At 41.1% G+C, this 27,506-nt stretch overlaps 1 protein-coding gene across 1 annotated transcript in view; it reads right to left on the bottom strand.

Annotated features, from left to right (window-relative positions):
• LOC124798416 (murinoglobulin-1-like) overlaps positions 1-27,506 on the bottom strand; it is a 288,271-nt gene that overhangs the window by 215,214 nt on the left and 45,551 nt on the right. The window contains exons 2-8 of the mRNA XM_047261813.1: positions 23,445-23,605; positions 22,834-23,075; positions 17,265-17,381; positions 10,245-10,405; positions 7,311-7,419; positions 4,873-5,107; positions 3,356-3,361 (exon numbers count right to left, since the gene is read on the bottom strand). Coding sequence (XP_047117769.1) covers positions 3,356-3,361; positions 4,873-5,107; positions 7,311-7,419; positions 10,245-10,405; positions 17,265-17,381; positions 22,834-23,075; positions 23,445-23,605 — 1,031 coding nt within the window. The remainder of the gene's footprint in view (positions 1-3,355; positions 3,362-4,872; positions 5,108-7,310; positions 7,420-10,244; positions 10,406-17,264; positions 17,382-22,833; positions 23,076-23,444; positions 23,606-27,506) is intronic.

Genomic DNA, 27,506 nt, shown 5'->3' on the forward strand with positions numbered 1-27,506 from the left:
CCATCAAATGTCTTGTAAGTAATTATTTTGTAAATAATTTGTGTTGTTTATGCAGTCTAGGATACATGATGATTTCTCTTTTCCAGATGTTATGTGAATTTATAGCTTCATATGAAATCTATCTTTTTACTGATTTCGACAGTTGAGACAAAGATGGTGTATGTTGCTTGCAAACTCACGAGCATATCCAATGACTGGAAGAAACCACAGGTCACTTCTGTTTTCAAGAAGGGTCATCAAACAGATGCACAAAGCTATAGGCCTCTATCTCTGACGCTGGTCAGTTGTAGAATTTTGGAATATCTTTTATGCTCATGTTGTTATGACATTTCTGGATACCAAAAATCTCCTCTGCATAATCCAACATGAGTTCCAAAAACAACGACAGTCTGAAATCCAGCTTGCTCTATTGTCCACAAGATACAGAAAGCAGTAGATACAGGAGCTCAGATAGATACCAATAAGGCATTCACTACAATTCTGTACTCTCATCTAATGAAAAAATATGAACATGTGGAATAACAGTCCAACTGTGTGACAAGATTCAAGCGTTTCTAGCAAACAGAACACAGCCCGTAATTCTGAATAGAGAGAAGTCTTCAGATGTAAAAGTAACTATGGGTGTGCCACAAAGAGTGTTATAGAACCATTACCTTTCACAATAAATATAAATGACCTAGCAGATATCGTCAAAAAGTTCCATGAGCTTTTCCCAGATGATGCTGTTGTATACAGAGAAGTCACAATGCTAGAAAACTGTGATGAAATACAGGAAGACCTGTAGAGAATTGACACTTGGTGCAAGGATTGGCAATTGGCATCAACAAATGTAACATATAGTGAGTACACAGACAGAAAGACCCTTTGTTGTACAATTACCAAACTGCAGAACATTCACTGGAAGCAGTAACTTCCACAAAGAAAAAATCTTGGGGTATGCATACAAGTGATTTGACCACATAAAATTAATCATGAATAAGGCAGATGCCAGGTAGATTCACTGGAAGAATCCTCAGGATATGTAGTACAGTAACAAAAGAAGTAGCTTAAAAAAACATACTGACAAGCAATACTTAAGAATCGGTTCAATGATGAAAGGCATTTTGCTCAACGCAATGGTTCTGACAGCATACATTCCAAGAAAAGTCAACCAACATATTGTTCCCTCCTGCGAATATCACACAAATGATCATGAAGATAAAACTGGAGAGATTTGAACCAGTAGGCCGCGGTGGCCGAGCGGTTCTAGGTGCTTCAGTCCGGAACCGCGCGACTGCTACGGTCGCAGGTTCGAATCCTGCCTCGGGCATGGATGAATGTGATATCCTTAGGTTAGTTAGGTTTAAGTAGTTCTAAGTTCTATGGGACTGATGACCTCAGATGTTAAGTCCCATAGTGCTCAGAGCCAGATTCGAACCCACATGGAGGCTTCTTGCTGCAAAACCCCAGATGACAGGAAGATGAAGAACTTTTTCTCACGTAATAAAACATTACCCTTAAATGTATCTCAGCTATGCAACTTCAACTTCATTACTGCCTCTCATTTTAACCCAATGAAAGAAATAAGAGATTAAGGAAATGTGTTATGTACTTTTAGTTTGTAATTCTATTGCCACATCATCAGGTAACTTGTACAGAATGAATCAATTTGATGACAGCTGTTTCACTGGGCCTATAAAGGACACCAAATAAAAACATCTGCTATCAATGCTTCTGCTGACATCAAAAACAAACGAAACACAAGAACAAGTAACAGTAATGACGCTGTTACCCACAGCAACACTCGAATGCTGCTGGCATTGCCTGAAAGCAGCCAGAGTCAAACACACTGGTCACCATGCCTAGAAACAAACATGTTTGATTCACTCAGCACCACTCTGCTCCACAATGCTCCACTTATAGTGCCACCATAATCACACACACACTGACCAGCACTAGTTTGTTTCACCTGCATGCTGCATTGCTCTACTATAACTCTACAATGTCCAATACAAAAGTTTTCAATGGCATAAAAACATAGTAGTATGTATAGTTGGAACAACAAGTTCATAAACTTTGGTGTAAACAAGCACTCATACTCACTTTTCTCTTGATCTCAAATTTTTATATTAAAAACTAACTTCACAATTTGCATTTGCTTTACATCAGGTAACAGAAAACTGTGTAACCCCTACGATAAAACCATACTGTATTCAAGAAAATAAAGGACTTTTTATTTCCTGTATTGTGAAACAGCTTGTAAAAAATCAAGTTTGGGTTTGAAAAACTTATATTCCATGACAAAGAAAACAATGTACTAATTTGTAAACATATCTATACCCAAATAATAAGAATAAAGTAATCAAAAATTCAAAATTTATAGTTGTAAATTAACTTATTAATCCAACAATAGATCTTCATTTTTCTAATTACTGTTAACTACACTACTGGCCGTTAAAATTGCTACACCACGAAGAGAACATGCTACAGACGTGAAATTTAACCGACAGAAAGAAGATGCTGTGATATGCAAATGATTAGCTTTTCAGAGCATTCACACAAGGTTGGTGCTGGTGGCGACACCTACAACGTGCTGACATGAGGAAAGTTTCCAACCGATTTCTCATACACAAACAGCAGTTGAGCGGCGTTGCCTGGTGAAACGTTGTTGTGATGCCTCGTAAAAAGAGGAGAAATGGGTACCACCACATTTCCGACTTTGATAAAGGTCGGAGTGTAGCCTATCGCAATTGCAGTTCATCGTGTCGCGACACTGCTGCTCGCGTTGGTCGATATCCAATGACTGTTAGCAGAATATGGAATTGGTGGGTTCAGGAGGGTAATACGGAATGCCGTGCTGGATCCCAACGGCCTCGTATCACTAGCAGTTGAGATGACAGGCATCTTACCAGCATGGCTGTAATGGATCATGCAGCCACGTCTCGATCCCTGAGTCAACAGATGGGGACGTTTGTAAGACAACAACCATCTGCACGAACAGTTCGATGACGTTTGCAGCAGCATGCACTATCAGGTTGGAGACCATGTCTGCAGTTACCCTTGATGCTGCATCACAGACAGGAGTGCCTGCGATGGTGTACTCAATGACGAACCTGGGTGCACGAATGGCAAAACACCATTTTTTCAGATGAATCCAGGTTCTGTTTACAGCATCATGATGGTCGCATCCTTGTTTGGCGACATCATGGTGAAAGCACATTGGAGGCGTGTATTCGTCATCGCCATACTGGCGTATCACCCGGCGTGATGGTATGGGTTGTCATTGGTTACACGTTTTGGTCACCTCTTGTTCGCATTGACAGCACTTTGAACAGTGGACGTTACATTTCAGATGTGTTATGACCCGTGGCTCTACCCTTCACTCGATCCCTGTGAAACCCTACATTTCAGCAGGATAATGCACGACTGCATGTTGCAGGTTCTGTACGGGCCTTTCAGGATACAGAAAATGTTCAAATGCTGCCCTGGCCAGCACATTCTCCAGATCTCTCACCAATTGAAAACGTCCTGTTCAATGGTGGCCGAGCAACTGGGTCATCACAATACGCCAGTCACTACTCTTGATGAACTGTGGTATCGTGTTGAAGCTGCATGGGCAGCTGTACCTGTACACATAATCCAAGCTCTGTTTGACTCAGTACCCAGGTGTGTCAAGGACGTTATTACGACCGGAGGTTGTTGTTCTGGGTACTGATTTCTCAGGATCTATGCACCCAAATTGTGTGAAAACATAATTACATGTCAGTTCTAGTGTAATATATTTGTCCAATGAATACCCGTTTATCATCTGCATTTCTTCTTGGTTTAGCAGTTTTAATGGCCAGTAGTGTATAAAAGCCAGACCTGCAAATGTAGCCACAGTTCCACATGCATCAAAATTTAATTAGTGTCCGCATCACAAGACGAAATTTTTTGACGTTCTCTAAGTTTTGACCATCTTCATTTCACTGTGTATTGTGAAAATGAAGTGCAGTCTCATGAACATCAAAAATTTACTTACAAGCAGTGTCATCTGCATTAAGAGCCAATTTGCACACAAGATTTCTCCAGGCAGAGAACTGCAGACAGACACCCCAATCATTGTGAAGGACAAACATCAAATAATTAGATGAATATTTTTGTTGCTAGGTCATATGTGAATACCACTCTAGCGACTAATTTTATGTGACATATTGTAGTAAAAAATTCTTCACTTATATTTTGTACTTTTAACTTCACTTTCATTATTTCCTTGATATTAAGCAGTTTATCATATACAGTATCAGAATTTTAACAGTAAAGCACACTGTGAGCACAATGTCTCTCTTCCAGTGTCGCAATCCCTCTCTTCCAGTGTCAGTCACTGTCGTTTGCTGCCCATCTCTGTGATGTTTTTGTTCTTGCTAAATGAGCCTGCAATGAAACACACTACTCTTTTTGTATCTTTTCTATTTCCTCTTATCAATTCCATCTGGAACAGACCTCAGACTGATAAGCACCATTCAAGTATTAGCGCAACAATGGTTTTGTTAGCTACCTCCACTGTAGGTGGACTACACTTCCTGAGGGATCTTCCAATGAATCTTAGTGTGCTTACTTAGGACCTATGGTTAGTCTTAGAGTAGGAGATATAGTGCCACTTTCCTGCATCACAACTGATGGAAGTAAGTGTTACATCAAACAAAAAATTATACAAGTTTCCTGTTTTCTCCTGGAAATAAATCATAAGATGGAATAATCCATTCAACAATGGATGAAATCAGTACATGTGTCTCAGTGTTTCACAGCACTGTATTAATGCTAATCATTCAAGTGTGTTTATTATTTTTATATCTGTTTGAGGAGATTGAAATTTCTTCTTTTACTCTTTCTATCTGTATTAATATTACATACCTTTCCCACTGTATGGGAGGCCAGGCTTAAAGTACTGAGAGCTGAATGTTACAAAGTCAATTGTGAGAGCCTGGTGGTGTATTAATGAAGTATAATTGGAATGCTCTGTGACATTAGTGGAATGTTCTGTCACAGATGCTTGTAGTAATAAGCTGTTAGGAGACATTTTCCAGTCATACAGTCCCAATTCAGTGCCTGATATGTTGAAATTGAAACACCCATCAGAACTGCCAAGCTGTAACAGAGTTAAGGAAGATTGCATAAATAATTTTTAAAGTTTCTATAATCAATGTGAAACTGACAGGCAGTCTAAAAGTAGATATGAACTGAAAGTAAAAAACACTTTAAAGAAACTTTATGCCCAGCATTTGTTTCAATGACATAAACTCTGTCCTCTGTGTTTTTGTATTTTAACAAAGAAGTTAACATGCACATAGGTACTCATTTGAATATTCTCTTAAATAAATTCAAAACACTGGGTTCACTCACTCATCTGAAGATAAAGTGCAGCAGATCTCATCTCAATGGAGAGCTTTTAAGGTATAAGCTAACTGAGACATAGCAATCACCAACTATGCATGCTAGTTGTCTTATCAATTAACTACCTATAATGAAACTGTTATACTCTTTCTGTAATAACAAAAGCTATAATAAAACCAATAGAACAAGTGGGAATTTGCTACTTTATGGAAAACGCATATGTTCATATGTACACAACCATGCTAATGTTTATCTACTGGTGCCAACTACCATTTGCAACAGTACATTGATAGTAATCATAAGAGAACAGTTTTTAATATGATGTAACTAAGGATGTGTACATATACCAATCACTATTATATATAACACAGCTAAAAGGGGTTTTCCATTTTTGATTCTACGTGAACAGATAATATCTTTAAGATATGACCAATGAAATATGTTTCAAAGCAACACAGTTAAGTAACTGCTGTGCACTAGACAAAAGAACAAATTCCAGATGAAAATTATTTTTGAATTTCCTGCTCTTTTTCAGGCATTCACTTAACCATTAGAGTGATCACAAGCTTATTTTGGACTTGTTCAACACTCAGTATCACTTTTACATGCTGAAAACAGAAGTTATCCTCTCACAGGAACAGCATCACTGCAACGGAATGAAGGAAGAGGGCCTTGGGTGGTTCACCCTATCACAGGACATTTTTATACATTAATGCGAATTACACAATTAAAGATTTATGTAAGAATCATTACTAACCACAATAACTGCAGTGATTTGCATCAGAAGTGAGAATTGAAAATCTAAACATGGAAATGATTACTCTTGTTTTTCTAAATACTGAAGAACTAATTTTCTATTTATTTTCTAAAATTGTTCATTTAGGTTCATTTTTCTCAAAAGCTAGGAAATTCACAGAAATATTAGAAACTGACTTAATTAAATGTACACGAAGAAGTTTACCGCACTATCTTTCTAAGTGATGTCACAGCTATTAGTACCACTAGCAAATAATATAGTCTTATCTGAAGAAGCACGCAAGTCTGAAATTTCTATACTGTTGGATTTCTTCTGTATGCATATGTCTAATGCTCAACACTGCCTGTATTCAGTGACTAGTTGTCTCTACTCAATGTATTAACTTATTAGTACTAACCTTCAACTATGGGGTCAGTTATTAATCTTGGTGGCATAGTGGTAAGACAATGGGGTTGTATTCAGGAGAAAAAATTTCAAGTTAATCTCCTGCCACCCTGATTTATCACTGTCAAAGTTACCCTAAATAATTTCACATGACAGTTGGGATGGTTCCTTCAACAAATCTAAGAAGTTTCCTTCCCCAAGCTGTTTTGGATTAAACCAATAACGTATAAGTAATGACTTTTATGTCATTTAAGAAGTAAAAATTCCCTTTCCTTCCTACTTTCCCCACATTCCATAGATACTAGTTTTCTGGAGTAATAGCTAACAAAAGTTAGAACTATGTACAGGGGCTTATCACATTGTTAGATGATAATTCAGCACCTTTAAAATTAGAAATAACATTCTGTAAATATTCCAGAATGGAGTCTTTCATTACTGGTTTAATTACATGGTAAATTTTGCATTTAAAGTGTTAATGTAAAGGCGTTAACACCAGCAACAGAGATAAATTTCAGGAAATAAACCACGAATCCCTCGACTTACAGGCTTGTATTTTTCCTTCAGAAGTTCAGAGAATTCAAAAACAAAGTTGAAAGTTGCTTTTCTGCAACTAAAGCTCAAAATTTGAAACAGATGGCAGCTAAAGCGTGTAGCTCAGAGTATAGCAACACACAAGATAATACTGGTATCTCAAAGTATTAACTAGGGCATACAACAAAATTTAAACAAAATTCAAAAAATCTCATTTGTGCTACAGAATGTGTTACAATACATTGTTCCCTTAATAAACAAATTGATTAATTTGTAATTAACTTACTTCTGTCATCAGATTTACAACTGGGGGTTTTGTTTTCTGTCTCCATGCTGGAACAATTGGCACTACTTTTGCCTGTAATCGACCTTTTAATGGTCGTCCATAACTGTACCTATAAGTTAAAAGAAGTGTATTCAATTAATTATATAGACTTTCAAATGTAAAAGCTATGTGTAATGAAAGAAAAATGTCTCATAGCAGCAGTTTGCTGGTAGCCTAACAGTTTTCTGCCAGAATAGTTTCATTTTTTACTTTTTTGCCTTTAACATCAATATTTCCTCTAGATCAGATGTAACTGTTAAAGAATGAATGGTGGAAATGAGGTTGGCATGCATGAAAAGTGTTCAGAATTAGTGGCATACACAATAATTGATCACAATAATGAAGAAATGGAATAATGTTGACATATGTTCACTGATCTTACAAAACAGAACAAGCTGAAATCTCTCCTCTGCTCTTATTGGAGTCCTACTTATATTTTTTTTTAGTTACTTTTCAAATTGCATTCATTTTTTACATAAAGTATGTGTGTTAGGTGCTCAAATATTTCCAAGCATTAACTAAGCTTTCCCCTCTTTAATTCATTATTCAAGGTATTATTCCCAAAGTGCTGATTCCAATGATGCATCTTATTTTACTGGAAATCTGGCTAATCAGAAGACGTGAATCATTAAACTTTTTACTTCTGTACAACTCTGCAGTTTTTTTGTGAGCTAATACTTAGTAATACCACTCATTAGAAAGACAGACATTATGATTTCTCAATAACATATTTCAATATCTGTCAGACTAATAAATTTACAAGATAATTAACAATTAAGTTTCTGGCCAGCTACATTTTCCATTGGAGATGTTGCCTCAGGGCTTGTTATACTCTATCCTTTGCCAATATACTTCTGTTACCCTGGATTTTATACACAAGTTGACATACTTCACTTATTGATTAAGGCATTAATTAACCAATGGGAATACCAGATCAGAATATTAACAAAATTACGAAAAGGATAGATTGCTACTCAACGTAAAGATGACCCATTGACTTGGCAGGCAGAACTAGAAGACTATTACACATTACAGCTTTGGGCCAAAGCATTCTTCAGCAAAGAAAACAAACACACACACACACACACACATCAACATGAGCAAGCACATCTCATGCACACATGTCCGTTTTCACTGGCAGTTCTGCTTGGAGCTGCCAGCAGTAGAGGTCATGTGCACATGAGGTGTTATTACTTTTGTGAATGTGTGTGTGTGTGTGTGTGTGTGTGTGTGTGTGTGTGTGTGTGTGTGTGTGTGTTTTCTTTGCTTAAGAAAGCCTTGGCTAAAAGATGCTGAGTTTCTTTATTAGTTGTAATTAAAATGTGGGATTATATTGGTCCAGGAGGGAACTGCTTCTACAGTGTCCTTCAACAATTTGAACACGTAATGTATGCCTTCTGCACATATGTTAATAGACATGCATAATGGAACATCATCTTGAGTACAGTCTGCCCATATGTTGGCTACTGCCGACAGACAAGGTAATGGTTAGCCTGAAAGTATCATCATCATTCATATTGGAAAGTTGTTTAAGTCTCTCTCATGGCCTCATTTTGAAGGCAAGTAGCTGTCTCGGCTAAAAAATGACCTCCCACCCCAATCCCCAAACCATATACTTTCACTGCATTGATTTTGGTCATCTGATTTACTATGCTGTCTGAATCTAACATGACACTCTCACTCATTTAGGTGTGTTCCGATATATGTTGCACTGCTCAGAGAACAGTAAACCAGTAGTGGTTACACGGTTTATATTCTTCTAAGCTGTATCAACATGGCACAAATTTAATAGCAATGGAGAAATCAAATTTATCTCGTATCAATAAAAATATATAGAATATTTCTCCCCCATTTTCTTTGGCTATGCATTTTTAATATCATTTCATGTTTTACTCTTAAAGAAGTGCTGTATGGAACATACATTTTCTCAATTTTTCATCTGCTGAGAATCACATTTGTTGAATGTTGTGGTAGTCTTCAGGTCACCGAATAGTTTACTGAAGATCTCCATGTTAATTAATCCCGTACAAGCCTCTTCATCTATACATAACTACCACAACCTACCGCCTCTTGATCCTGCTTACTGTAATCAAGCCTTTGTCTTGCTCTACAATGTTTATGCCTCACCCTTCCCTCCATAACTAAATTTACTATTCCTCAGTGCTTCAGGATGTGTCCTACCAACTGTTCCCTTCTTTTAGTCAAGTTGTGCCACAATGCTCTTTCCTCTAAACTTCATAAAACCCATGCATGGTCAGTTACGGAAGAAATAATTCAATTCTTACTGTTAAACGTTTCTAAAAATTCAGTGAGTGTAAGTCATTGTGGAAACTAACTTACTGTACTTGGCATCCACAAACTGTTGCATTGTTTGGGGCCAAGTATAGTCTACTACCACTTGTTTTCCAACTTGCAAGTAGAGTCAGTCATCAATTTTCAGCAATGAGCCCAACAATTGACAAAATGCAGATAACATTCTACCAACATTAAATGCAATCTGTAACTACACAGCACTAAGCATTCAGTTCCACTGTGTAGATAATTTGTAACTACCAGCCTCATGCTTACAACTTCTAATTCCATCTTCCATTCTTTCAATTCCTATGTCATTCTCTACCTGATATGTGATGTCTTCATATTCCACAGTCTCATTTATACTCATCTCAGACTTACCTGTAATTATATACCCTTTGAGTCCAATTTGTTGTTTTTTATAAATTTTTTCGTTTCATTGATTTATCTTTCCCGTTTCTTCATGAACCTACATTTCCACATTGTAAATACAGTTATTAAAACTGGATTGAAAACCCACAAATAAATCAAAGATGAATACGAACATTTTATTGTTGAAGTGTGGAATAATAACAACACTGGCTTATGATATAATATGTATACCTTGCACAAATCATCCAAGAGACATATGATGCATCTGCTAGAATATAATCAGGTGGTTTTATTGTGACTTGAAACCGTGGCAAAACATATTCCTGCACAGAAAATGTTGTAGAATGCACTGTCTTGGATCCATCTTGTTCTAGTTTAATTTTCCAATTGCCCTAAAATTCAAAATGGAGGGAAACAAATGAATATTTGTAAATATTGTTCAATTTTGTAGTAATACTACACAAATAAATTACACATTTCACTTTCAATAATAAACTGATAACCCAGTCTCCTGCAAACTATAGCCAAATTTACTGGAACTGCTGGGACAATGATATCATTTCCTGATACCAGGCAATATAATCTTCAAAACTATTCAATATATGGAAGAAGGATATCAGAATAATAGGTTCAAAATGCCCATTTACAAACATACATAAACACAGAATGAGAGCATATAGTTGCAGCCATCCTCCAGTGGCTCCAAAGTACTTTGTTACTGTGATTAAGAAAAAATGGTAACTACTCCACAATCGATTTGGCCTCTAGGCATCCATTACAAACAACATTTCATGATCCTCAGCATCATGCTGCATGGAGAATGAAACCTGGATGAATGCCACCAGGTTGCCTTCACTGATGAGTGCAGGATTTGTCTGACTCCTGACAACTGTCATAGAAAAGTGTAGAGGCAGTGACATAAAAATGCATATCTCAACAATATTCAGCAGGGATGTAGGTCAGTCATGGTTGGTTGGTTGGTTTGAGGGATTAAAGGGACCAGACTGCTATGGTCATTGGTCCCTTTTTCCAAAATTTCAAACACCCACACAGAATAAAAACGAACAATGGAAAAGATGGCAGATGACAAAGGACAAGAAAGAGTGAGACAGAGACCATACAAAAGGAATTAAAATCACACAAAGTGTGACAGTGGTTGGCAGACCATAGAGACAAAAAAAGAAAAGCCAACCACCAAGAAACAAATTAAAAATTCAGTCTAAAATCGTAGGCCAAAGGCCAGACTCAACACAAAAAAAGACAAACACTTAGATTAAGCGATAAAAGCCCCCTGCCCAAATAAAACGCAAAACTAAGCCTGCCATGGCAGTGTCATCTGTTCAAAGGACAGGGAGTGTATCAGGCAGCGCAAAAGTCTGCCTGAGCACAGCTAAAAGGGGACAGGCCAACAAAATGTGGACCACCATCAAAGCCGCCCTCAGCGACATTGAAGCGGGTCCTCACGACGCAGCAAATAACTGTGCATCAGCCGGGTGTGGCCAATGCGGAGCTGACAAAGGACAACTGAATCCCTGCGAGTGGCTCGCATGGATGACCATCACACAGTCGTCGTCTCCTTGATAGGACAGAGTTCGTTTGGTGTGGTCAGGTTGTGCCATTCAGCGTCCCCAAACCGAAGAAAACTTTGCGGCGCAAGAATGCTCGCAAACCAGTCTCTGGGAGGCCAATGTCCAGAGATGGTTTACTGGTGGCCTGTTTGGCCAGGCGGTCTACATGTTCATTGCCTGGTATCCCAACATGGCCTGGGGTCCACACAAAGACCACAGAGCGGCCACAATGGGCAAGAGTATGGAGGGACTCCTGGATAGCTAGCACCAGACGAGAGCGAGGGAAACACTGGTCAATAGCTCGTAAACCGCTCAGGGAGTCACTACAGATAACAAAGGACTCACCTGCGCAGGAGCGGATATACTCTAGGGCATGAAAAATTGTGACCAGTTCAGCAGTGAAACACTGCAGCCAGCCAGCAATGAATGTTGTTCATAATGGTCCCCTTGAGTCAGAGCATAACCAACACGACCAGCAACCATCAAAATGTAAGTGTAAACAATGCTAGAGCCCTTATACGTGGCAAGGATGGAAGAAGGTGGCGGCGGAAGGCCTCCGGAGGGACAGAGTCCTTCCGGCCCTGTGCCAATTCGAGCTGAAGGCAAGGGCAGGCACACGCCACGGGGGCGTACGCAGAGGGGCCCGGAAAGGAGGTGGAAGAGGGAAAACCCCAAGCCCGGAGAGAAAGCTCTTTGACATGGACCGCAATCGTACAACCCGCCCAGGGCCAGCATTCTGAGGGGATGGACTACCAACTGAGGGAACAGGAGATGATAATAGGATGCCCGGGAAAGTTACAAACATGTGTAGCATAAGCGGCCAGTAAACGTTGGCGCCGTAACCGCAGTGGAGGGACACCTGCCTCCACAAGTATCCTGTCCAACAGGGCTGGTCCGGAAGCTCTAGTGGCAAGTCGGATCCCGCTGTGAAGGATTGGGTCCAGCACCCGCAATGCAGAAGGGGATGCTGAACCATAAGCCAGGCTCCCATAATCCAGACGGGACTGGATTAATGCCTGGTAGTAGCCATGAGAGGGCAGATCGGTCGGCGCCCCAGCTGGTGTGGCTGAAGCATCACAGAGCATTAAGATGCCGCCAACACATCTGTTTAAGCTGCCGAATATGTGGGAGCCAAGTCAACCGGGCATCAAAAACCACACCCAAAAACCAATGTGTCTCCACCACAGCAAGAGTTCGCTGGCAAGATAAAGCCGCGGCTCAGGGTGCACTGTTCGTCACCGGCACAAATGCATAATGCAGGTCTTGGCAGCCGAAAACCGGAAGCCATGCGCTACAGCCCAAGACTGCACCTTGTGGATAGCGCCCTGCAGCTGACGTTCAGCAGCTGCAATGCCAATGGAGCTATAGTAGAGGCAGAAGTCGTCAGCATACAAGGAAGCTGAGACAGACGTTCCCAGCACCACAGCAAGCTTGTTAATTGCAAATAAAAACAGGCAGACACTTAGGACAGATCCCTGTGGTACCCCGGTCTCCTGAACTTGGGAGGAACTATGGGAGGCCGCAACTTGCATGCGGAAGGTACGATTCGACAGAAAATTTCATAGGAAAGTCGGCAGTGGACCCCGAAGACCCCAACCATGAAGTGTAGAGAGGATGTGATGGCGCCATGTCATATCGTATGCCTTCTGCATGTCAAAAAAGGCAGCAACGAGGTGCAGACAGCGGGGCAAAGGCTGTACGGATGGCTGACTCCAGGCTCACCAGATTGTCGGCGGCAGAGCAGCCTTTACAGAACCCACCCTGAGATGGAGCCAGAAGGCCCTGAGACTCGAGTACCCTAAATCAACCGCCGGCTCACCATGCATTCGAGCAACTTGCAAAGAACGTTGGCGAGGCTAATGGGGCGGTAGCTGTCCACCTCCAATGGGTTCCTGCCAGATTTCAAAACAGGGATAACAATGCTTTCCCGCCATTGCGACGGAAACTCACCCTCAACCCAGACACGGTTGTAAAGGTCGAGGAGGCGTTGCTGGCGGTCCACTGAGAGGTGTTTCAGCATCTGACAGTGCATGCGATCTGGCCCAGGAGCTGTATCAGGGCAAGCGGCTAGGGCACTGTGGAATTCCCACTCAGTGAATGGGACATTGTAGGGTTCAGGATTGAGGGTGTGAAATGAAAGGCTCCGACGTTCCAACTGCTCTTTAAAGGAGTGGAAGGCCAGTGGGTAACTCAAAGAAGCGGAACTGAGAGCAAAATGGTCTGCTAAGTGGTTTGCAATGATGTCGGAGTCAGGGACATGCTGCGGGACATCACCATCCGGTGGAAGATAGAGACTGCAGACAGTAACAGCCTGTGGCATCCACACCCGAACAGCGACAGCCTCTAAAGGTGTTTGTAGAGGGACAGATGCTGTGAAGAGAGTGAAGAACATAGATGCAGACGCCACCAGATACCATATCATAAGCTGCCCAGTTCTTATAATAACCCCGATAGCCACAGAAGGAGGGAATTCACATCACTGGAAACCAAGTTTCTTGAAGAGCAATGCAGAAGAAAGGGTGAAGGCAGAGTAGTTGTCAGAGCTCAGCAAGATGGTGGAAGAAACCGCCGCAGTTCCACTGGAGAATGACATTGTCCATGGCTGAGAAAGGCATGAAGGGACTGGGGAGGCAGATTACACAGCTGGGTCACTTGCTGCCACTGATTCAGTAGCCGCATGAGTGACATCCATTACGTCTGAGGGTCCAGCAAGATCCAGGTCTTCAGCAGACGCCAGAATCTCGACCTCATCCTCAGACGCTGAGCTTGTAGAAAGCGGTGGGATGGGTGCCACTGCAATTTTGAGATTCTTGGGAACCTTTTTCTTTTTCTGCTCCTCGCGCTGTGCCTTTGGTGGTTCAGGCTGGGAGGGCTTCACTGGGTCAACCTCAGGGATGGACGATGACCGTGAGGCCCTACGACCAGCGACCGGTGGTTGTTTCAGCCACTTGCAGGTGTCCACTTTTTTGCTGGTCTGAACTTGTGAAGGGAGGTCCCCAAGGGACCCCTTCATGGCAAGAGGAGCTGAAGCAGTCTTATGCTTCTCCGGCTGGGAAGTGGGAACTGATGTCTCCGATGGTTGTGGGGGTGTTGCTCCTGAAGTAGATGGAGCAGGAGCAAGAGGGATTGAAGTTCCCCCCACCATCAAGGGGGCAGGTGTGGTCCTTTGACTCTGAGAGCTGACTGTAAGAGTTGCAGCTGATGGAACTGTAGCAGGAGTGACAGTGGCGGCATAAGACGACGTCATGCGCACGAGATGAAGCCGTGCAAATTTCCGCTTAGCCTCCGTGTAGGTCAGTCGGTCCAGGGTCTTGTATTCCATTATTTTCCTTTCCTTCTGCATAATGAGTATCAGGATGGGATGGATGACCACAATCACGACACATGAGGCTGGAAGCACAGTGGGAAGACATGTGGCCGAACTTCCAACACTTGAAGCACCGCATCGGGGGGGGGGGGGGGGGGGGGGGGGGGGGAGGGGGGGGGGTGTATGGCTTTACATCATGGTGGTAGACCATCACCGTGACCTTCTCAGGTAATGTGTCACCCTCGAAGGTCAAGAAGAAGGCACCAGTGGCAACTTGATGATACCTCGGACCCCGGTGGACGCGCCGGACGAAATGGACACCTCGTCGCTCTAAGTTGGCGCACAGCTCGTCATCGGACTGTAAAAGGAGATCCCTGTGGAAAATAATGCCCTGGACCATATTTAAGCTTTTATGGGGTGTGATAGTAACTGAAACATCCCCCAGCTTCTTACAAGCGAGCAAGGCCCATGACTGGGCAGAGGATGCTGTTTTTATCAAGACTGAACCGGACCGCATTTTGGACAAGCCCTCCACCTCCCCGAACTTGTCCTCTAAATGCTCTACAAAGAACTGAGGCTTCACAGATACAAATGATTCCCATCAGCTCTGGTACAGACGAGATACTGGGGCGAATACGTTTCACTGTCATTCATAGCCTTCCGTTCCTTCCATGGTGTAGCCCGGGAGGGGAACGATTTGGGGTCATACACTTGAGCTTTAAAATGAGCCCTTGAACACTTAGAGACTGCTGGCGGCTGGCCACCAGCAAGAGATGATGTGCCATGCTTCACTGCGTGTCATCCACCCTGATGCCACCTACTCCAACCAAGGGCCCTCCCCACGGGCGCCACCCGGCCACAGCAAGGGCCACCTGGCAGGAAGGCCATTGCCAGGAGTCCTGATGCCTCAGGGAGATGGGCATCTACTCCTTGGCATACATGGGGAGTAAACGGCGCAGGCATCAGTAGGGGCTAGAACCAACAGGGTACATGGCGACCCCACCACAACGGACTGGCTACCATGCTGGATATTAGGTGCAATGAAGTCCAGGGTCGTTGCCTCCGCAAAAAGCAACACTGCACAGTGCATAGTGGAAATTGCACCCAGGAGTGCATCCTCACCCAAGAGATGGAGAACGAGCGGGACGGCAATGCGACGACAGTAAGGCTGGCTAGAGGTCTCAATGCCCGATGGACAAAACGCACCATGTAAGGAGCCCTACCCCAACTGGCTCACTCTTCGGAAGAATTTGGAATGATGGAGGTCAAACCCATGGGGGGACCATCACATATAGGCCGAAATGTTTGAGACTCCTTTTAGTCACCTCTTACGACAGGCAGGAATACCACGGGCCTATTCTTTCCCTGAACCCACAGGGGTGGGGGGGGTCAGTCATGTTGGAGGCCAGTATTATCATTATTGACGATAATGTAAAGGTTGTGCAGTATCAGGACAGGATCCCATGATATACTGTCTAGCCCTACAGTCAACATTTCAGCAACAGAATTGTCTTTCTAGACGACAATAGTCATAATGCGCTGGGTAGAACAACATCATACTGAACGTTACGCAGCAACAGAATTTGACTACAGAGCTGTGCAAAAATGTGCACATTTGAAGAGGCTATCCTTATTTTGGTTATGGTTTGTATTGATTTCTCTGTAGAGGTTTTATCCCCCGCTTCCTTTGAACCTAAGTCCACACACATTTGCAGTTTTGTAGGTGGCATACCACTTTTTTTGAGCAGTTTATAAGAACAGAAGAGGTATAATGCCAGAACACAAATGCCCCACACATTTGGTAACATCACAGCAGATCACCTGCTGCGGAATACTGTTCAGAGCTTCGGCATTCCAGCAACTGCTGGGTGATAAAAATCATCACATAGGCATTGTGGTTGAGGGGCAGCGCCATAAGATAGGTAAATGAAACCAGAGTAGCAGCAAAACTTATCAAAACAGAGATACCAGATCTTAAGTTCAATAAGATGAGGGATTCTGCCTTAAAATTAATAATGGCATGCTCATTTGGATGCCAATAACCATCCATGGGATCAGATGTTGAAAAGAACATCTTAGACAGACCAGGAGTACTTGGGAACTGAGCATATTTGGAACACCATTGATAGTACTGCAAATAGGTAGAGTAAGGTGGTAATCACCACACAGAAGGGCAGGAGCAGCTTTCCTGCATGACTCAGTATATCATACAGCACCTAGTGAGGATAAGAAGTTATTTACATAAAATATTAGGTCAAGAAGACACAGAACACTGACAAAATAACCAAGATGATTATGTGTTGCACCTTTCTCTAATTATTATTAAATAATAATGTTTTTATGACTTATAATGTACATGAAACTCTGTTATATTACCTTCTGTGTTTCATAAGACAGTTGAAACTCCATCTGAACAAGACCTTCCTTTGTCTGAACATTTATCCATTCAGCAACATGAATTCCTGATGGAGTCTCAACCCAAATTTTTGGTATCTGTAACCAATAAGAAGTGTTCATTTAATAATGAGACAGAGTGTCTCCACTTACTTATCTTTTTAATTCATCACACATCAATAACATAAGTTTACTCACTCTCTAGTATACAGTGCAGGTCAATTGATCTTTTCTTATCTCATATTTCTGTTAAAAAACAGCATCATTCTATAGGTCATCCAGAAAAAGGTTTCACTGAGGAATACTGGCCACATTCTATGTGTCATTGGTGTTTTCAGCATGAGTTACATAAAGTTTGTTGAGACACACACACACACTGATCAGCCAGAACATTATTAACACCAACCTACTATTGATATAGACCCATCTCGGTGATATCAGCACCACCAGGCAAGGAATAACTGCTAATCAGACACATGGATGACGCATGTAGTATCAATGAGTGTGCTGTCTGTGTGTTGAATGGAGATAGCATGCAATCTATCTGAGTTTGAACGAGGGCAGATTGCAATGGCCTGGAGGCTCAGAGTGAGCATTTTGAAAATTATATGACCTGTTGAGTGTTTGAGGAGAGTTGTGGACAATTTCCTCAACACATTGGCCAGCCAACCCTCAATACAGATGTCAGACATCGTAGGATGGGCAGATTGCTAAAACAGGACAGGCAACAAAATGTGGTGGAACTAACATCACGCATTAATTCTGGGCAGAGTACAAGTGTGTCTGAACACACAGTTCATGGAACACTCCTAATGATGGGCCTCCATGGCCAACAAATGATGCATATGCCAATTTAACACCACATCAGCAACTATGACTGAAATGGGCATGTGACCATGGACACTGGACACTGACACAGTGGCATAGCATCACATGGTCTGATGAATCCAGATACCTCCATCATACCAATGGGAAGATACAAATCTGTCATCTTTCAGGGAAACAGCTTCTTGACACCTGTACTGTGCTACGGAGACAAGCTGGCAGTGACCCCACGGTGCTCTGGGGAACATTCACATGGGCATCCATTGGTCCAGTGGAGCTCATGTAAGGCACCATGATGGCCAAGGAGTATTGTACATCAATTGCAGACCACATACACTTCTTCATGACAATCATGTTTCCTGACAGCAGTGGCATTTCTCAGCAAGATAATGTGCCAAGTCACTAGGCCAGGAGTGTGATGAAGTGGTTCAAGGAACACAGTGACAAGTTCCCACTGATGTGCTGGCCCACCCAACTCCCCATATGTGAACCCAATTGAAAACATCTGCAATGTGACTGAACATGACATTAAGAGTTCATTGCCCCCCCTCCCCACCCCCTTCCCTATAATTTACGGGAATTAGGTCACTCTTGCGTGTGCAGATGTAGTGCCAACTCCCTCCAGCAACCTACCAAGGCCTCATTGTTTCCAAGCCATGATGTGTCGCTGCTGCTATACATGCCAAAGGTGGGCATACCTGTGATTAGGTAGGTGGTCACAATGTTCTGGCTGATCAGTGTATATGCCATTTGGAAAAGTGAATTGGCATAGTTGCTACATATTTGGTTTTTGAAATATACATAAAAAATACAGTGCCAACAAACATTCACTGTCAAGTATCTATGGTTCACAGGGATGAAAGAACAGATGAATCATTGGTCCATAGATGCAGCTGTTAGAGAGAATAAACATTTCAATAAACAAAATTTGCAATTACGTGTGCAGCAAAGAATAGAAGAATTGTTTCAGTTCTACTGTCTCCATAAAAGATGTAACATGCTAGAAAAGGTGTTCCCACAGTAGTAAATCTTAAGTAGAGTAACAAAATCCACTCATTGAATTGCCACAGAGCATGAATATCAGCAAGATTAATAATTGATAATGGATACTTGTTGAACGTAAGTGTATATGTGTCAGAGGAAAGAAGGAAGGGACAGAAAAATTACACATACAGTTCCAGAAGAACATAAGAGACAAAAATAAAAGTTATTTTCTGCTAATAAGGCGAGATTTTATGGTAAGGGTCAACAGTGAAATTAACTGGTCCACTGGAGAATATGTTCTAAATTCAAGTGGTATGCCACTTCAGGACTTTTGTCAGCTTTAACCAGATAGAACTAAGAAACTCACTCTTCAGGATAAAAAACATATTCAGAAACATTTTGTATGCAATGGCTAATGGACTAACTACTGAACATTTTACAGCTTGAGAAAAGTTGGGGAAAATTGTTTACAGATGTAAGAATACATTGAGGCTGTGATGGTTGGAGTACTTAAAATAATACCTTATTCATTCCTACCTTGGAGCAATAACAAATATTATCAGATAAAATACAAGACAGGTCCAGGACATACAGAAATGAAGCTGTAACACAGCAAATGGTATAATGCATGATAGAGGAATGAAAACTGGATAGACACATGTGTTGTTGTTGTTGTGGTCTTCAGTCCTAAGACTGGTTTGATGCAGCTCTCCATGCTACTCTATCCTGTGCAAGCTTCTTCATCTCCCAGTACCTACTGCAACCTACATCCTTCTGAATCTGCTTAGTGTATTGATTTCTTGGTCTCCCTCTACGATTTTTACCCTCCACGCTGCCCTCCAATGCTAAATTTGTGATCCCTTGATTCCTCAAAACATGTCCTACCAACCGATCCAACCGATCCCTTCTTCTAGTCAAGTTGTGCCACAAACTTCTCTTCTCCCCAATCCTATTCAATACCTCCTCATTAGTTACGTGATCTACCCATCTAATCTTCAGTATTCTTCTGTAGCACCACATTTCGAAAGCTTCTATTCTCTTCTTGTCCAAACTGGTTATCGTCCATGTTTCACTTCCATACATGGCTACACTCCATACAAATACTTTCAGAAACGACTTCCTGACACTTAAATCTATACTCGATGTAAACAAATTTCTCTTCTTCAGAAAAGATTTCCTTGCCATTGCAGTCTACATTTTATATCCTCTCTACTTCAACCATCATCAGTTATTTTACTCCCTAAATAGCAAAACTCCTTTACTACTTTAAGTGTCTCATTTCCTAATCTAATCCCCTCAGCATCACCCGATTTAATTTGACTACATTTCATTATCCTTGTTTTGCTTTTGTTGATGTTCATCTTATATCCTCCTTTTCAAGACACTGTCCATTCCGTTCAACTGCTCTTCCAAGTCCTTTGCTGTCTCTGACAGAATTACAATGTCATCGGCGAACCTCAAAGTTTTTACTTCTTCTCCATGAATTTTAATACCTACTCCGAATTTTTCTTTTGTTTCCTTTACTGCTTGCTCAATATACAGATTGAATAACATTGGGGAGAGGCTACAACCCTGTCTCACTCCTTTCCCAACCAATGCTTCCCTTTCATGCCCCTCGACTCTTATAACTGCCATCTGTTTCTGGACAAATTGTAAATAGCCTTTCGCTCCCTGTATTTTACCCCTGCCACCTTCAGAATTTGAAAGAGAGTATTCCAGTTAACGTTGTCAAAAGCTTTCTCTAAGTCTACAAATGCTAGAAAACGTAGGTTTGCCTTTTCTTAATCTTTCTTCTAAGATATGTCGTAAGGTTAGTATTGCCTCATGTGTTCCAACATTTCTGCGGAATCCAAACTGATCTTCCCCGAGGTCCGCTTCTACCAGTTTTTCCATTCGTCTGTAAAGAATTCGCGTTAGTATTTTGCAGCTGTGACACATGGGATAGATTAAATAAGTGTGGAGATGATGAACACAGCTGTTTCTTCTAGGCTACAATGTTTATATAGATTGATAAGATGCATCTGGAATCAGAAATGTATGCTGGGGGAAAGGGAGTAATAATTTCAGTATTCAAGAAGTGAGACAGAAAAGTATGTGATAACTTTTGAGAGATCACACTCATATTGCAAGTAACAAAAATAATGGTGTAGATACTAGAAAGACAATAGAGTAAAAAAGTGGAAGGCAAGTTGTGAGAGGAGCAGTAAGGCTTTTGACATGGCAGATCAACAGTGGACCAAATCTTTAGTATGACGCAGTTGATAGAAATATGTAGGGAGTGTCGGAAAGATCTGGTGATGACATTTCTTTACTTAGCAAAGTGTCTCCAGAGAGAAGGTATGGGAAACCTAGGAATGAAAGGGATTAAACAACTGAAATTCTTCAAACAATGTGGACAAAAGCTTCAGCTGTGTGAAGACCCACGTTGACAGAACTGATTGGTTTAGGAATGTTATGGGATTGAGACAAGCGAGTGTGGTGGCACCATTATTATTTATAATAGTGATGGATGAAATTTTGAAATACAAAAGAAATCCTAGGGGAAGGGAGATGAAGTTGTTGCTATTTGATGATGATATTGTGGTGTGGGGAACCAACAGTGAGGGTGTATAAGAACAAATAGGCATTTAAATAAAAAAATCTTGACATATGGAATGAAATGCAGTGTGGAGAAAAGCGTGATTATAGTGGTAATATGAGGAGACAGGGCAGGGAAGGGTTAAATTACTATTAAAGGACAGGATATTGAAATTGTGAATAACTTTAAATATGTAGGAAGTGTGATAATGAAGAATGCAGTAATGGAAGCAGAAGTTAGCAAAAGGGCACAACAGACCAATGAATTTTACCAGTGTGTGACGGGCTCAGTCTGGGGAAGGAAGGTGTCAATGAAGTGTACAGAAATGCTGTACAAGATGTAATTTGAATCCATGATGACATATGTGTTGGGGACCTGGACAGTGACAAAATGAGAGGACATTAAAATTCATGGCAGTGAAATGAAATTCCTAAGAAGAATGTTAGGGAAAATGAAGAGAGACAGAGTGAGAAATGAAGAAGTTAGGAACAAAATTAAAGGAGGTAAGCTGAAAGAGAGAATTGAAAAGAACGGTTTAAAATGATTTGGACATGTAAAGAGAATGGAAGATAGAAGAACACCAAAATGAATGATGGACACCAAGAATGAGGGAAAGAGTGATACCTAGAGCAAGATGGACTAACTCAATAATGGCCAGTTTAAGAAACAAGATACCTACGCTGGAACAAAAAAGCTATAGAAAAAAAATGGCTCTGAGCACTATGCAACTTAGCTTCTGAGGTCATCAGTCACCTAGAACTTAGAACTAATTAAACCTAACCAACCTAAGGACATCACACACATTCATGCCCGAGGCAGGGCTCGAACCTGCGACCGCAGCGGTAGCTCGGTTCCAGACTGTAGCGCCCAGAACCGCACGGCCACTCTGGCCGGCCAGCTATAGCAGAAGAAGGGAGAAAAGACAGGAGAAGTGGAGATGTAAGGTAAATTTCCCAACTTGGTCTGATGCTCGTTAAAAGGAAATGAAAATGATGAAGAGAGAGCAGCAGGAGGAGGAGGAGGATACACAAAAGAGGCTCAATGATCAAATAAATGGAGGAATTTATGTGGAGAAGGTAAACAGTTGAATTCACAAACATTGGTATCAGAACTTACTTTCTACTTTCATTTTAATTAGGATAACCATGCTGCATACGTACTCACAGGTTGGGTGACAGGCAAGAGACTATGTCGTAAAGTAAGAATGCGGAACCGTACGAGGTCTCCAGGCTTATATACAGCCCTGTCTGGCTGAACAAAAGTGAGCACCGAATCTTGTTGGATATGTATCTCTCTCACACTGTCAATTCTATAATCATATAGTTCATCAAACTCAACCATTAAGTGCAGCCGTGCTCTTGTAAGTGGAGTCTGTGGGATAACCATTTTCATGCAATTTCCTGAACCTAAAACAATGAAAGACAATGCATAATAGTTCATTATCTGTAAATATCAATCTTACATTTGAAATGTGTATGCCTTTAAGTCAGACAGCTCCCCCCCCCCCCCCCCCCTCTGTCTCTCTCTCTCTCTCTCACACACACACACACACACACACACACACACACACACACACACAACATACACACTTGAGAAACTTATTCTCTAAAGTCTTGAAATAATTCAGAATTGTGTTGTGAACTCTATGCTCTACATGCTCCTTTTTAATTATCCCTGCAGCTCTGATAATCACTGTTAGTCAATGTTGTTTCATTTTTGTTTTTATCACCAAGCACACTTTGAATCAGTAATTCTAAATACTAGCAATGTCATACCATTTGAAATGTTATGAGAAAGTGTTGCAATCTGATCGTCAGAGTCTGGATAAAGAAGATGAATCTTGACATAAGCATTTCCAGTAATGTTGTGGAGAGTAAGGCACAGATTCTCCACACTTCCTGTTAGTAGCCGTTTGGGAGCTGTCAACACGTATCCCCTGGAAACACAAAAGTTACTGTCAGCACACAAAACTTATACATACCACCAAAGTCAGTCATTATGTAATACTTTATTCTGGTGTAACTAGTTTCTATAGTGTCGTCACATGATTATGAAGTATTTGAAATGTATCTATAAACCTGAGTAAGTATGTGAGCCTAGAGTATGCAAAGATTGTTCAGTGCACAATCCTATAATACAGTAAAATCATGATACATTACTTACCTCAAAAAAGCAAAAATTTTAGTATTGTCAATAGACATGTATAAAAGTGCACTAAACTATCCTAGCTCTAGGAATATTAGATTCTGTTTGGGAAGGAAAAAGGTACAGAATGCAAGTCACTCAGACCTCAGGATAAAAGGGTAGGCATCAGATATTGTAGGAGGTTAAAATTGTATACATGTGCGTATCAGTAGTAACTAAAAATTTTGCACACTGAAGGTAAATCTTGGTCAATAATCCTCTCTCATAATTTTGCAGTTTCCTCAAGAGAATTTTTCTTTTTGAGATTATCACATAAAAAAGTGACCCATATCAGAAATTGAAGCATAAAACCTATTGAACATCACATGTGAATATAATTTATTGTTTCAAAATGACAGGCTCTGAGAATCCAATGTATATAAATATTCCTTCTTTGTGGGACATTCACCTAGTCATGTCAGAAGCTATTCTTATTACTCCACTGACTGTCTGATATGAAACTGTCCACTACCATATGATATTTGGTATATCCTGGCATTCTGAAGCCTATATAATCTTTCATGTGCCTCAAGGATTGCTGAATTTTTGTCTGAAGATTGAGTGGATTTTATGCCTTTTTAGGAGGCAGCTAATCTTTTTGTCACTGAACAACAATAACACAAGCTTCTTCATATCCTCCTCTGCAGCCTTCTAATTATGCATTTTCAGTAAAATGAGTTGTAAAATTTGTTAATTGTTGTGGCAGTTTTCCTTAAATAGTTTCTGTAAGTAGCATAACTCTTGTGACAGGTTTTCACTGCCTAAAATAGCTTCTGAACAATGCATCACAGTCTTCTGAAAAAATTATTTTGGTGCTGTGTCAATAGAAGATAGAGGAGAAAGAGAGACAGAGAGAAAGAGAGAGAGAGAGAGAGAGAGAGAGAGAGAGGTTTTGGTGCTGTGTTAATAGAAGATAGATAGAGAGGGGGGTGTAGGGAGAGAGGGGGGGAGGCAGGGGGGGGGGCAGGAGGGAGAGGAAAATATATAAGAGGGACATATATATAACATCCAATGAAGAGTGGCACATTTCATTAAGAAATTGTTTACTTGGTACAAGAGAGTTATGCAAATGCAGACTCCACACGAGAGGCACTTTACATCACGGGGAGGTTTAGTGTTGAACATTTTGAGAGGTTATGTTCCAAAAAGAGTCAGGCAATATATTAATTCCACCCACATACAGCTCATCAAGTGACCACTACAAGAAGATTTAAGATTACAGAAATTAGATGTCATACAGAGCTTTACCACCAATAATTTTTCCTGTACACCAAGCAAGAGTGAAACTTGAACAGGAAAGTGGGAGGAAGATAATGGTACTACACCACACAAACATCATAAGATGACTTGCAGAGCATAGATGTAAACGTGAAAACTGTGGCTGTGACATCTATTTGACTTCCAGCAGACAAGTCATCAAGGAATAGCAAGACACCATCCATTTCTGTCTCCATTGTGAACATAATGTGGTCATGAATATCATTATGTGGTCAAAGAATTCTCCCTGCTTTCCATGCTGATGTATTGATAAAAGCAATTAGGCTTTGCAGGAGCTGTGTTCAAGGCATTTACTTCCAGGTGCTCCACACACAGGTTGGTTGTAATTGGAGCTAACAAACTTCCCATTATGGTACCATCCATCTGGTTAAAATAAAAAAAAATAAAAAAAATAAAAAATAAAAAAAAATGTAAGGCCAGACTGTGCTTAAATAAATCCATAACAGCATCTTCAAATAATTGGAAGAGAAGCCTATAGTGTCTTCAATGGTAGTGCATGTCAATAATGACATCATATCACAGCTAAACATCATACCTTTTTATTCAATGTGTACATACTGAGGTGACAAAAGTCTTGGAATACCACCTAATATCGTGTAGGACCTCCTTTTCCCAGAAGTAGTGCAGCAACTCACCATGGCATAGACTCACCTTGCAGTAATAGTGAGCCATGTTGCCTTTATAGCCATCCATAATTGCGGAATTGTTGCCAGTGTAGGATTATGAGCACAAACTGACCTCTCAATTATGCCCCATAACTGTTCGGTAGGATTCATGCTGGGCAATATAGGTGTCCAAATCATTTGGTAAAATAGTCCTGAATGATCTTTAAACAATCACAAACAATTGTGGCCTGGTGACAGGGTGCAATGTCATCAATAACACTGCCATTGTTGTTTGGCAAGCCGAAGTCCGTGGATGGCGACAGATGGTCTCGTAGTACTCAAACATAACCATTTGCATTCAATGACCAGTTCAGTTGGACCAGAGGACCCAGTCCACTCCATGTAAACATAGCCCACACCATTATGGAGCCACCAACAGCTTGAACAGTGCTTTGTTGACAACTAGGGTCCATGGCTTCATGTGGACTGCATCACACTTGAATCCAACAATCAGCATTTACCAAGTGAAATCAGGACTCATCTCACCAGGCCCTAGTTTTCCAGTCATCTAGGGTCAAACCGATATGGTCACAACGCCAGGAGAGGTGCTGCAGGTGATATGCTGTTAGCACAGGCACACACGTCGGTCGTCTGCTGTCACAGGCAATGAACGCCACATTTTGTCACACTGTCCTAATGGATACATTCATTGTATGTCACACATTGATTTCTGCTGTTATTTCATGTCATCTGTATGCCACTGCTCTCAGTTGTTAAGTGAAGCCCGTTGGCTACTACATTTTCCACAGTGAGAGGTAATGCCTGAAATTTGGTGATCTTGGCACAGAATTGAAACTGTGGATCTCAGAATATAGAATACCCTTGAACTGTAGCACAACTAATATCTCTCACTACATCTTCTGGAACGCAATTTTTGGCATGAAGGGTTTGTGCCATGTATGCTGCGAGTGCCCTTGGGGCCATTTTCCAGGGAGAGGCAGTCAGTGAAGCAGCATGGACAGTGCAGATGTGCAGGACAATGGACCAGCTGTTTGTTCTGCTGCCTATGTGACTTCCAAGCTGGTCCACCTGAGCTTCTTCCGGACACAAAGGATGTACACCAGAAATGAGAGTGGACATTATTCTTTTGCTGATTAGGTCAGGAGATGAGTGGTGGGTCTGTGTCATTCAAACATCTTCTGATGGTTCCAATTATTTTCACTGTTTGTCATCACACAGTGCCTTTGTATGCTCTGTTTCTTCAGTGCCAAGGGCATGCAGGATTTGTAAAGACTGATCTTCCTTCATTCTGTCAGTGTGAAACTGTGACTGGTTCATTTCCTGTGCATGTTTGTGCCTTGCTGTTTCTATACTGGACTCTGTTCAGCCACCTGTTGTAGTTTCCTGTTCCTATGTCTGGCCAGGTGATTTGAGGAACATGTTGCTCATCAAAACACAATAGCTTCCATTTGATAATTGTCATTGAGTTATGATTTGACTGTGTGTTTTAAATTATTAGGGTTCTGTAAATTCTTACATTCAATGTCATTAGTCATGACATCCAAATCATATTTCTTTCAAAGTACCTTGTGTACTAAATTGCTAGGTTGCTTTCTTTAGTTATTTCGAGCCTGCGAGCTTGCAGCCTCAATGGGGCTGATCATGTTGTTTTGATTTTGGTGGATTACAATTCCAAGCCAAGCTTGTGTTTACATAGATGATTTTAATCAGCCAACTATTCACGTCTTCATTACACTTATGTTTCATTCT

Source organism: Schistocerca piceifrons, chromosome 5 (genome assembly GCF_021461385.2).
Source record: "Schistocerca piceifrons isolate TAMUIC-IGC-003096 chromosome 5, iqSchPice1.1, whole genome shotgun sequence".
Classification (NCBI taxonomy): Eukaryota; Metazoa; Arthropoda; class Insecta; order Orthoptera; family Acrididae; genus Schistocerca; species Schistocerca piceifrons.